This window comes from Toxotes jaculatrix, chromosome 20 (genome assembly GCF_017976425.1).
Source record: "Toxotes jaculatrix isolate fToxJac2 chromosome 20, fToxJac2.pri, whole genome shotgun sequence".
Taxonomy (NCBI): Eukaryota; Metazoa; Chordata; class Actinopteri; family Toxotidae; genus Toxotes; species Toxotes jaculatrix.
In genome coordinates, this window is record NC_054413.1 from 8,014,226 (window position 1) to 8,028,136 (window position 13,911).

At 42.2% G+C, this 13,911-nt stretch overlaps 1 protein-coding gene across 1 annotated transcript in view; it reads right to left on the reverse strand.

The window, feature by feature from the left end:
• oxsr1b (oxidative stress responsive kinase 1b) overlaps positions 1-13,911 on the reverse strand; it is a 38,426-nt gene that overhangs the window by 13,437 nt on the left and 11,078 nt on the right. Inside the window, exons 3-4 of the mRNA XM_041065875.1 lie at positions 10,477-10,585; positions 4,392-4,533 (exon numbers count right to left, since the gene is read on the reverse strand). Of these exons, the coding sequence (XP_040921809.1) occupies positions 4,392-4,533; positions 10,477-10,585 (251 nt within the window). The remainder of the gene's footprint in view (positions 1-4,391; positions 4,534-10,476; positions 10,586-13,911) is intronic.

Genomic DNA, 13,911 nt, shown 5'->3' on the forward strand with positions numbered 1-13,911 from the left:
GGGAAAGGGTCGATGAAAAACTGACATGACAGCCTTTGCTAGTGGCTTTGAAAAAGCACCATTCGAAATGTCTGCTGTACAGACGTCTGTGCTCTGAGGGCTCTCTGGCTTGTCCCACTGTGACTTTGCTGCCCTCACATAACAGTGAGGTGACATCAGGTCACAGTATCTTCCACCTTTCTTGTGCTCCCTACTTCTTGGACATCGAGGGCATGGTCATCCTCTAACCTGGGTATTAGCACATACAATTGGGATGATTTACATCTAGTAATCTGAGATGTTGCTTTTTAAGGCTTGGGGGGAGGGGCAGAGTGGACCACCTGAGGCGAGTGAAAGGCAAGTCTGGAAGTATCCCAAAATACTTTCCCTCGTTTACACAACCACTGTCCAGTTAGTTCTCTTGTAAGTAACAAGAGTCTGCAGCCATGCTAGACGCTCTCTAAGGTTGTACTGAGCTAAACGCTGATGTTGGCAAGCAAAGATAAAGCTCACATTAACAATGCTAACATGCAGATGTTAAGGAGCTATAATGTTTACTATCTAAGTTTACCATGATACCGTACTAGCTTTGGACAATTAGCACTAAACCCAAAGTACACCTGAGGCCGATAGGAATCTCAGTAGTTTTGCAGGTATAGTATTTAGTCACAAATTTACATTTTGACCTTAGGATGTCACTAGGGGAAAAGTCAGAGGATCACCAAAGTCAGTAGGATTCCATCTAGTGGTAGCTGAAATATTTCCATCCATAAAGCCACTTTCATAGTGTGGTTAAAAATCAGGATCGAAACTTGAAAGGATCACGTCATCAGACAACTTTTTTTTTTTTTTTCAGCTTTTAGATTAATTAGTAAGTGACTTTGTGGGTTCACATCAAGACGAGTTTTACCCAAATGAAGCGCTTGAAGCTATTAATCAGAGCCATGCTCGAGTTATTTCAGGACTCACTATTTATATATGTCTCTGTATGACATCATCATCCCCGCAGTCACGAAATGCTGCTGTTCAGCTTGTTGAAGTTCACCAATTAAAACTTATCTCTGAGAAATTACGTCAATATTAGTTTACGCTGCAATTTCAATTTCGTATGCTCCACTCAGATTACAGACAACCCATTGAGCTGCATCATTCACAAAGAGTGATCAAGGCGATCTGATTGCATCCCTCCTGCACTCATTCAAGGACCATGGAGGCTATGGTTCACTGCAGCAGATTGTAATGCTCTGAGAAAAAGGCTGCAGAGTGCAGACAGTCATTAACATTCACGGGAGAGGAAGAGGAGGAGGAGGGAGGAGGTGGTGACACAATGCACCATGCAAGTTCAAAGAAATACTGTAGCGGAGAGGAAAAAAGCCAACCTGCAGTTAAAGTACCAACTCCTCCTAGTCATCCAGCAATATGCGACAATAATAGGTGGGCTTGAGCCTGAAGAATAACTGACATATTCTACTTATTTCTACATGTTAAAGTACAGTAAAACTTATCCAAAATATTGCCAGAAACACTGAGGTGTTGGGCAACCAAAAATTATTGAAAATTAAAAAAAGATGCGTGTGGTCTCTTCGTATTTACGACCTACTGAAACGATAGCCAGGCAGTAGCCAGGTGGGAACAGCCAAGCTATGAAACTGTCAAGAAGATTTATCATCCTCATCTGGCAGCCCTCGCACCTTGCATCTCCACCGGGTCACCTCCTGTGACATCACATCCTGGTGCCAGGCTCACAGTGCCCCTAACAGGGCTGTAAAAGAGGATTTATGAGATGCCCCATGGGTCTCCTATGGAGATGAAATACCTCCTCTCTTTTAATCGTGCCCTCTTTGACCACAGAAATATCTTCCCTCTGTTTCTGTATGTTGATTGCTTTTTCCATACCTCTAAATTGCATTCTCATCTAATTTTCCAAATCAAATTTTTATTTTATTATTTTGTCAACTTTGCTTTAATTCACAACAAGACCCTGTCTGCTCCCAGAGGCAGCATAACCACAGCCATTACCTGATCATTACTAAACCACATACCGAGTAATTTCCCATGTACCCTCAGAAGACATGAAGTTTCTGAAAATGAGTAGGAGGTCACCACAACTTTAAGACCATTTTCCAATAATTATCGTGCAGGCTCATTTTCTAAGAGTCAACTGACAAAATCTAGATGAGACTGGTCTTCTTTTGTCATGTGTCTACCTGCTGCTCAAGTTAGAGGGGAAGTGTCACCTTTGAATCACTGATTTTCCGAGCTGATGTGAATGTGGAGGTGGAGCAGTTTGCTGCCTTGTGGTAAATGTCTCTGCTTGAGCCTACAGCCCAGGCCTCAAGACTCTAATTGCTTTTCTGCCGTTCTGGGCTGCATGGAACATATCATGTGACACTTTCTCTCTTTCTCCCTCCTCAGAGAGCCTCAACCCCTTGACTCTCGCCATCACCCCTGCCCTGAGGCTCCGACTCATATGATCCAGCTTACACTGGAGGAACGCACAGAGCACATATGTGCGCGTTTACATCAGCAGACACCGATCAACTGACCATGGCCTCCCCGCTCTCAGCATGTCAACGATTTTCAGTGCTGGGAGATTACCTCACATTTTCTTCTTCACAAGTCACACCGCAGAACCTGGGGTTGGACAGATGTGATGAATGAATGATCTATTAATGATTCTCTGGTGTCTCTTTAGACAGTTGAAGAGTTGAAGGCAGGTTTAATTCAGGAAAAACACTTCCCTCTCTCTGGCACTGACCGATAACCCCGTCACATTATGCTGGAGGTGGATACTTAAATGCTGCAGCAGATGTATACCGCAGTGGACTTTCCTCTTAATTAACACAGTAATGTAAACCGTGTTTACGCTAATTCCTCACATCTCTACCTACACTTTCTGCAGCATAAAGCAGTTTCCTAATTAGCAGGTTAATGAGCTGATGATATCATTTCCTGTTAGCTGCATGGCTGAAGACAATACATCCCTCATCCAAGCCCATGGTTAAAGCCTTCAATCAAGCCTCTCTCTTTCTCTCTGTTTCTCATTGGCATGCTACTCTGAAAGCTGCTCAGCACTTAACCAAGCTGAAAAGCTATGCATTATTTACACATGTAGCCTGTCCCGGGCTGTGTTGTGTGCCAGGGGGAGAAAAAAAGGAGACATATGAAAAAGTAAGTAATGCATATTAAATACAGAGGAGGTAGTGTGATGGCTTCTACAGTCAGTGTGTTGACTGGGTTCATTGTGACAGCCTGAGAGCAGGGACTTAGCTGGGAGAAGAGAGCTTTCAGCATCACATTTCCTGTGACACGCAAATCTGCCATTGACAAATTCCACTTATGCATATTCATATAGTGAGTCTTGCAGAATATCAGCTCAGAAGTGATATGTGGTAAGTCTATTTACAGATGTCTTGCAGCAGTTTCAGACTTAAAGCTGTGAAGTTTCATTAAAAAACCGAGGGCTTTTATACATGTGTACAGCTCTAACATTAATAAAAGATGGACATTTTGATTTTTTACCATTCAGAACTATTCTTCTTCTTCTTCTGGAACACTTGTCGCAGCCCAGCTGGTGAAGTATGCTGCCTTATCTCTATACAGATCCCACCGATACCCCTGACCTTTAGGAGTGAAAGCGGCTGTCTGAAAATGCCACTTCCTGGGTGCAGTCATGTGACTGATTGAATGAAGAATACCAATCACTTCCATTTTTTGTGCTTTGCATTAAAACCATGCGCTAAAACCATGAATTCATTTGCATTGGTTGCCCACGACTTCACTTTCTTTTTTTGACCAAGACAGAAGAAATATGTGACAAGATCGCTGAGGGACACACACAGGCACATGATACAATTAGTAACCATGATATATATAAATAATCAGGATAATAAATGTATTGATTAATCCCCATGAGAGTAGGTATTAGGAAAGTTTATATGTAAATGGAATATATCAATAATATGACATATTCATATGAGATCTGTATTTTAAAAACAGTGAATTATGATAGTCTCAAGAAAATGTTAATCTCCTCATTAAAATGCAAATTTAATCCAAAATTTCATCTAATGTACTGCAATCTGTCCTACAGTGGGAACCTCTGCCCAAAGTAGACTGCACTGTGTTACTTCTGTGTTATTGACAAAAAAATGTGTCAATACAAACACAAATGGACACAGACTGCACTATAAATACATAATGTTTCATGTGGTCAAAGTGAGAGGACAACATATTAGTATGAGACCTATTACGGGACAGCCAGAGAGAAAAAAGTCAGGGGCGGACTGATGTATTTCTCCTCCATAAACCCTCAAGGTGAAGCCTGATAAAGCCTCTGTATTTATCAGTGATGAAAAGTCCTTTGTAAGTTTAATTATGTTACCAGGGTGGAGGACAACAGGCCTTGTTACCTGTGGATCTGTCCATTTTTGTGCAGGTACTCCAAGCCCTCAAGCACATCTTTCAACACGGTAGCTATGCTGGCCTCGTCCAGGACGCCTGTCTTGTGTTCGCCTCGAGAGATGATATGCTTGATCACGTCCAGCACAGAGCCTGGAAAACAAATAAAGGACAATGGTTGATAAAAAAAAAAGGCTAGACTTACAATGTCCTGCTTCATTTTTCTTTGTTGAAAACTACATTTGTGACTGTCAACATCACTGTCTGAGAGAAACAAAAACTATCCAGCAGTCAGCCTCTTTGGGTAAATAAATTGCCTTGTTTCTGGTCTTAACTGATGATCAAGCTCCCGCATTGATGAGAAGTCACCTCAGGCCAGCTGATATCATTTGTTATGCCTACTCTAAACCAAAACTTATTTATGAAAACACATACTTCCTGGTGGATTGGCAGACATTCAGTCAAGATAATTCATGTACAATCTTGTATTGTTTGGATAAATTAGATTGTGGGTACACAAATACCTTTTTTTCCAGTTCCAGCCCAAGATCCAAGATGGATATTATTGATGGAAAAAGCAAATGATTTAACTGCTTTAAGACAAAGTCCTTTAACTATAAACATCACCATAACCTTTTAATTTGGTCATGGCAAAACAAGCCAGTGGTGGAGGGAGAGCAATCAGAACACTCATTACCACGCATTCTTCATAGAGTAAATCCATTCTGAAGAATTTATGTTGTGCAATCTATGTTTTTAGAAAGTAAAGCCAGTATCTACCAACATAGACAACTGTTTCATTGACTAAACAGACTAGAATTTATGATGTAATTACAGGACAATTTCTGAACTTGGCCCATTGACATTAAATGAGATTATAGACTCACAGGATTCTTGTTTGAAGTTTTTCATCCAAATGAGTTTCATTTAGATGTGGAGCTCACAGCTGGTAATCAGATAATGTGGCCAGTTAAAATCACCATGGCTACTGTCAGAGTCATTTCATTATTCGCAGGCCTACAGAGCAGCTCTAGGATATAACTCTCGATGACATCATCATTACAGTCTCTCTACAGTCAAATTCACAAATACAAACTGATCTCTACGGTTTTAAGAGATAAGGTAAACTGGGTGTGAATTCGTAGCCTGAATCTGCGTTCAAGTCCTTCTGAACTAGGTAGAGATCTGCAGTAAAGATAAGTGCGCATGTTTACATTTGGGGCTATAAGTCGAACTGTTGTCTTTGTCTTCAGTTGCCCCGGCTGAATGGTGAATGGATAACTGACCCTGGCCTGGTTAGGGCCAAAAGAGACAGGTCAACCCGTCTCCCTCAGCCCAGCTCCCTGCTGAATAAAGGTGCACTCTGGCTGAAAAGTCAGACTGCTGTCAGTGTATGATTTCCTTTGTGCGACTTTCCACGGAATGAAGAACATCTCTCTGAAAAGAGCTTCGGTATTTGCATTCGGCATGACAGAAAATTGGGCGACACTGGTGAATGGGGACAAAGCAGAGAAGCAAAAAGAATGCCACTTGCCTGACAAGCTTTATTGTGCTGCAGTGATACACAAACACAAACATCACACTGCCACACTGTCTATCGGTCCCTCCCTCTCTTGCTCACACCCTGAGCCACACACACACACACACACACTGAGCAGCACTTCCAAACAAAAGCTGGAAATCGCCTTGTCAAGGTCCCGAAACACTGTCCGCCACACAATTCCAGGACTAAATTGATTGTGTTTTAGCAACTGTGCCAGACTAGTGGTGCAAAGATACTTATTTACTCAATCACTTCAGGCTGTCCTCGCCTGCAGCACTCAGACAAGCACTAGCTGCATTACCCAGAGGAGCCGACAATGACGGGCCACCTGAGACTAGACAGTGTTATTGCAGAGAGTCTTAGACACAGTGAGACAGAGAAAGAAGGGAGTGAGGGAGAGACGATGGGTTCAGCGGGTTCGTCGTGCAGTGACAGTGCACAGCAGAAAATGTGATTCAGCAGTGAGGAGAAGAGACAAACCCATTCAAAGAGATGACAAGCGAGGAAAGGCGGGAAAAGCAGCCTAGATGTGTGTCTGAGTGTGGGAGATAGCGGGTGCATATGTGAGCATGCGAGCGAGTGAATAGGCAAGAACCGGGAGGAGAGTGTAAGAAGAGTGCAGCCTCGCGTCTCTGATGTGACAGCTCTTTGAAGCTCATTGAGAAAAGGCAGCCTGTTTGATTTTTTTTTTCCCCCTCTGTTCTCCACACACGGGTCCCTCCTCTCTCTCTCAGTGCTTCTGCACTCGGCCTGACGTTCATCTCCTTCCATCTGAGATGGCTGGAGGGAGGAGAAGAGGTGACAAGAAGTGACAGTGAGAAGGGTGCTAAGGGGAGGAGGCTAAGTGTATAGAGTCAAGTCCAAATTACAGGGGAGATGTAGTCCTAATGAGCCAACAAATGAAGGTGTGATTAGAAGACAAAGTGACAAAGTGGCTAATGTGCTGGACCTTATCCTTGTTCACTCGACTGGATATTAAAAGTTACAGCCCCATTTTATCTATATGAGATCTGTACACTAGTACAGTACTAAGTATATGGCTACCTCCAGCAGCTGGCAAACATAGCTTAGCATAAAGACCTGAAAACAGGTGGAAACAGCTAGCCTGGCTCTGTCCAAAGGTAATAAAATCAGCCTAGCACTAGCTCTAAAGCTCACTAATTAACACGTTGTATTTTGTTTGTTTAATCCACACAAAAACTGAAGTGTGGATTAAACAAACATTAAGCTTTAAAAATTGCCAGCAGGCAGATTATGTTTTGGACAGAGCCAGGCTAGCTGTCTTTATACTAAGGTAAGCTAACCACCTGCTGTACTGCACAGACATGAGAGTGGTATCAATCGTCTCATCTACTCTTGGCAAAAAAATAAAATAAAATAAAAAGGGAATTAGCGATTTTCCAAAAATGCCAAACTTGTCCTTTAGGGAATAAGAAAAATTGGCAAGAGGGTAAAGCAAGACAAATACTGTACAGTAAACACTTTTAAAGCTGAGGTGGCATTAAGGGGAAAAGATCCTCAAGTGCAGACACACACACACACACACACACATACACAGCATGATGTAGGCTTTGGAGGATCACTAAATGCCAGCCTTGTCAGCCTCTTTCAGATTCATCTGATTGAACTTTTCATGCTTCATTAGGCTGTTTCAGCATGCTGACACTGACTGACAGGTTAACAATTCAAAGGTTCATTCTGCATGGGAAAGACTGGGGCTTCTAAGACAAATTACACCTGCTGGTCTGGCTTGAAAGGTGCATGTCCAAGCCCCTAGAGGAAGACTTTATACAAATCACAGGGAATAAATGAAGTCTTGACAGTGGAGTGCTGTAGAGCATGCAAATGCTCAGGAAAAATGTCAACTCATCATTTCAATTACATGCTGGATTAGCCAAAACTCTCTCTTTTCTGAGCATTTCATACAAAAACTGTGAGGGTGTAAAAGCCAGGAGTTTATGACTTAACTCTATGTCATCCAGCAACATCACCTTTAAGGTCTTTCTGTTCTCCTGGTCAGAGCAAGAGGGTTTGAGGCTGAGGTGAGAGAGTAAAGTGGGGAGCAAGGCGGGAGGGGGAAGTGGACAAGGGAGATGAGAGCTGGTGCCAACTGTGCTAAAGGACGACAAGGAATGCCAAGAAAAGTTGGAAGGGGAGAGGGAGGGCGGGGCATGGGAGGGGCTGTGGCAAGGCATGGGTGGTGCGGAAACAAGGTGTAGAAGAGAGGACTGTCGGCTCAGCCACGTCTATCAGATCTGAAGTTACATAATTTCCTAGAAGGAAAGAATATTAAGATATAAAAGAGGATAAAGGTAATTTTACATGTTAGAAATTCAGTGTCTCAACTGTGGACCTTGAGTCACCATCAAGGCTCCCTGTCAGCATTTTGGCTACAGCTGAGGGCCACATGATGATGTGACAAGTCCACTGGCTCCGAACTTGAGTCTTTCATATGGTAAATTCAAACAGTCAATAACAATCTGCTTTTGAGCTCTGCAGCAGTGATTGTAGGTCAGGGAAAGCTGCACATTAATCTCTTGGGAACACATTCCCCTGCTTGCTTTGGCATGACTCATATTCTCTCCCCGTGGGTTTCAGCGAATGTCTCTCTGATGTGAATGCAGTCAGTGACAGGTTATGCGGTGCTCTAATGAAACAGTTGTTCACATGCCACATTCAGAACAGGAATTTCCTGAAAAGCCCTGTGCCTACATCAGAACTCAGCTCTACAGGTTTGGCCTTGAATGGATTTGCCAGAGAGGAGGGCGGTCTTGACAAAGATTAAAAGTTTTGGAGTCCTACTTATCTGGGTGAAAAACATATGACATGAGGTCTGGGATGTTGTACTGAGAATTAGATTTACAGTACCTAAGAAACATTACTTTACTAGAAATAATTTGCAAATGTGGTTCCGGAGTTAAACAGGGTTAGGTATGTGCCAGTGACATACCATCTTTAAATGGGCCATATGTCAGGTGAACAGCAGCAACATACAATTAGTCCAAATGGCATATGGCTAAGACTTGGCATATGACACTAAAAGAAGAATTAGGTCTCACTGCTGTATGATCTAACAGCATTCTTCTCTTTTAGGAATGAGACCTGTTGGAATGTACTCTGCTGCCCGATCAGTATGCATTTTACAAACAAAAACTAAGCATGTGAGGGCTTTGTCACATCATCTGGCAAGTTGTTATCTGTCTTTCAAAAGCAGAAGACACAAGAAGGATGGAGTCCAAGCGTAGAGGGTATCTTATGCTCCATCAGAAACAGACAGGAGCTGGCCTTACTCAGGGCTGGTATACTCTGCCCTGTGGAGTGATGGTCTATAAACCTGACCTCATTTGAGGTCTGTCTCCATGGCAGACGTCGCCATGGCCATCATTTAATTACTCCCCACAATAAAACTCAACATCAAGGGCCTCTGTTTAACTGGGATAAGGGGAACGAGAGGGGCCATCTTAAGCGGTGTCTGCTCCTGCTGGGAGGCTGGCCGTCTGTTCAAGCGTCGCTTGGCGGGCACTGTGCCCTGGGCCCAGCTGCGAGGCGGCTGCCAAGCAGCTCATGACTCTGGTGTATCCGAGGGAGTCAGGCATGCCACCTGGGTACTATCCGTTACAGTGGGACGCTGTTTACACAGGGGGCCTGAGAAAAACGAGGGGGGGTAAAAACAGACTGTAAATGTTTAGTGTGTGGATGTACCTGTGTACACTTGCTTGTATAATTAAGCGTGTGAGACTGAAAGTAGGACAAACATGAGATGAGAGGCAGTTTTTTGTTTCTTTGTAAACAGATGACCATTGCTCTCATTAGGCTGTCATCACCTCTGAGTTGGAGGAGCCCACTGCTTCTTGCCTGACAAATGTTTGGCAAGACACCTTCATATACATGCTGTTTGTGTTTAGGGGGCCTCACAAGCCATTCTCACTTGCATTTTGGTCCCGAACTACGAATATTATTTACTATAGTTTAATAATTTATTTTAATATATTGCTGGTGAAAATAAAAATGAATAATACAATCAGAAGGAGATGCAACTGTTGCATTTTTGAGGTCTTTCTCTCCATGATGGCCTCCTCTTCATGTTCCTCTCGCTAGTTAATTGCAGCGCTGCCACATGGATGCCATGACGCCAGCCTGCGGGCTGTTATTACCTCTGCCCTGTCATTAGCTCCTGCACTGTACTGAGTTAAAGCCCCGGAAAGAACTGCAGCTCAGGACACAGTGAGGATCAGTGCTGTCACATTCCCTACAATCACAGTTAACATCACCGGCAGCAAGTCGCCCAGCTCTTCCTACGGCCCCTTTCTCATCATGAGTGGGCCCTGCCAAAAAATTCTGGACACCCATAATATGACTTAAGGCAAGCAGGATACTTCAAATCAAATCATCTTCTGGATCCTCTTTTCTGACCGTAATTTTTTTCATTGGGAAATGATTAGATTCATAACTTGTCTGTCCAGAATCAAGACATTCACTATGATAGGTAGAAGTTGAGAGCAATGTATTAAGAAAGGCAAGAAAGCCTTTAAAGATATACAGTATGCACTTACCGCCACTGAGCAGCTTCATGACCAGCCACAGCTCATCCTTTACCACAAACGAGGTGTAGTAAGACACGATGTTGGGGTGGTGGCACTGGCTCATGGCCTGAATCTCTTTCTGTTAGAGGAAATAACATAAAAGAGACAGACAAAATCCAGTTAATCATAACTGTGCAAAGCATTTCGATGTCTAATGACAGACTGTATTTGTCTTTGACCTGATAAAACAGGGGTAATCTGTTAACACTTTTCCACATGATAATTTGCTGGAAATGGGTTGAAATTCAGTATCAGAGCCAAAGCATTTCTATTAATCACTTTCATTATCCATTAGCTTGTGAAGCAGCACAAACAACCATATCTAGAGCTGTTAAAAAGCTTTGTGGTAATGAGATGAACCATGAAACACACAATATACCTTCCATTTATTTTCATCCAAGACAAACGGTGCCTACTGACTAGCTATTCTCATTAGGTTCGAACAAAAAGGTATGACAAAAGCCTGGAGGAAATAAACTGAATGCAGTCACAATAAATACCTATGCCTTTGACGCTGCAGCTATTCTTAAAATTTAGTGTGATACTTAAGATCGTAATGACGTCAGTAGTCAAAAGAGAAATAGACTAGGCCAACATAATGCATGTCTACGCAGAAGCGCAAAACAGCCAGTACTCAGCCCTTTATACAGTTGTAAAGGTCTGTGTGTGTGTGTGTGAGTGTGGGTGTGTGCGAGCTTGGAAAGCAGGAGAGCTGAGGTAATGCTTGCACAGAAGTCTAATCCATCACTTCAGCACTAGTCCCAAAGTCATCTGAGGATACACAAGCTTCTTAAGAAAGAGAAAATCTAGCTGACTTCAGAGTTGGGACCACTTATTCAACAGAGGTTTTGATTTTTGCGTCTGCACTTGAATACCTGACAAATGACAGAACATGTTACCAGAGCTCCATATTAATGCACAGCTTCTCTGTACTTGTTGCAAAAATTCCCTATAAAGCTACTAAATGAAACCAATAAAAATAAAAAATAGTAATACAAATAGTTCTGAACTATTCAACAAGAATAATACTGTTACTAAAGTATCTAACTAGTGTTTGTGTGAATATGCTTTGACAGGCATTCATCTGGGCTACAGTCAGAAAAGAAAAACACTACGATTTATCATCATGAAAAACAGAATTCAAATATATTCTAACCTAAAGCTGATTAATAGAATTGCCAAACAAAAGAAAATTAACTAGCAACAATTTTCATAAACAATTTTTTAACTAATTCTTTCAGCAAAAAAAAACTTCCAACTTGTCAATTGTGAAAAACAGACCATCCTTTTTGGTCTGTGAGCTAAGCTTGCTCAACATGTCTAAGATCCTCAGCCTCTCTGTATTGGATGTGCACAGAGCTGAAATCAATATCTACCCTTTCATCTAATGTTGGGTTTGACCACAAACATATTCTCCCAAATTTCAGAGTGTTACTTAAAACAGCTATTGAATGTTGAGCCATGACAGGTGCGCCACAAACCTGTCAAAGGAGAAACCTTAACACTCGAGTGGAAAACATTTCTTAAAGACATCAATCAATAGATGCTTGAGGGTTAAACAGTAAGCAACCAAAGTCTGATGTGCCATCAGCATAAATGCTTAGCTTACACAAAGTGCATTAGCAGCAGTGTGCTTCAGCTGCGGAGTCATCACTATTGAATGAATGGCCTTCAGTGAGTAACTCATCCAAGAAAGGCTGGGGAAGGCAGGTGACATCGTGACACCATTAGAAAGCACTTGATACAATAGGGTTAAAAACATGAACTGAGTCATAATAAGGGTGGATACAGACTGGTGAAACAAACTCATTAGACCATGTCGGGTACAGACATGTTTAAATGAACACAAATCTACAGAGGACAATAGTGGTGTCAGTTAAAAAAAAAAAAAAAAAAAAAAAAAAAAAATGGAACCTCTGAGAAATTTTCAGAGCACAAGGTTGCACTGCACACAGATTTGACCAGCAGCAGACCACCAACAGGTGAGCCCACATAGCTCTCTGCTTCTAAACTAAAGCCGTTTTTGATTATCAAGCAGTCTAATAACTTCCAGTCTGTCGGGCCAGACGGCGAGCCCTGTGGGTTGTCTCCCCTATCATTCTTTCCCTGGACACTACAGGCTGAGAGAGAACAATAATGATATAGCCTGTTGGCTGCTAACTGGCTTCGGTGGAGCCCAACCCGTCCCCTCCCCTCTGTTCTCAGCACAGTGGAAGAGGCAGGTCACCACAGCTCTGTGGGCCAGGGTAACCCCAGAAAAGAAAAACAATGGGATAACAGGGAGGATATCGTGCTCTGGCAGTTGGCAGGTTTTCCCATCTTTTCCAGCAGACAATGTGAGAATCAGAGAGACTCTTTGTTGTGGGGATTAGGTCACTGTAAACCTATGCTGCAAGCAAAGACACTGGAAATGTTCTCATTGCTTAAAAGCATTCACACTGCTTCTGTCTGTGTAGCCTCCAGTGTGTGACCTTTGACAACTGATGAAATTTTGCTTTGTGAAAATATTTTTGCAGGACATCTCAGTGCTGACAGGAATACAAAGACATTTTGAAGTATGCCTTCATGATAACACTTGCACTGCTGTATAGCCTCTCTGTCAGTCTCATTCCAGTAAAGGTGCATCATGCATGCATGTACTTTATGTAACTGCTTCTGCATGAACTCCGGTGTCATTTGCCTATAAATTTTACAGTGGCCACTGACTGAGGCATGTGAAACAGATGGGCAAAATACTTCCGCGAGTCTGAACATGAATGGTGATCTTTATGAAGAGATAAAGTTCATCCAACCAGTCCATGAAACCACTACTAAAAACACTTCAATCAAGGACACATACGTTATACTGAAAAGCAAGCTTTGAAGCTGGGACCATCAAATGTTCGGTGATTAAAAATGTATTTGATTAACTGTCTGATAACTGACCGTTTCAGCTTAAGATATTAACAAAAACTGGGAAATACTTCTTCTGGCCTTTGTGTTTAATTGCGGCTGCTGCAATGACCTCATCCTAAAACACGGGCATTCAGACTTGTCTTATTCAATGCATCCAACCCGCAAATCAGTCTGCCACCACACACACCCAGCCACCTGCAACACAAATGGTCTCGCTATCCCATGATTACATTTTTGGATTTACTCTACAAGTCACTGAAGCACTTATGGTAACCTGTGTAGGACATTATTGTCAAATGAACCGTGATAATGGCCATCTGTGTTACAAGAGTAGCAAACTATTAGCATAGTATATTTATCCTTTTCCACAACCTTTGCATGAGTTAGCTATAAACCATCTATTAGAGGGCGTTTTAAAAATGAAGAATTAAGCCTTAGTGTTTAAACACCATCATTTAATTCAATCATTTTAACAATCTAGAAAGAAATATCTTCTAAGTCATAATTAAA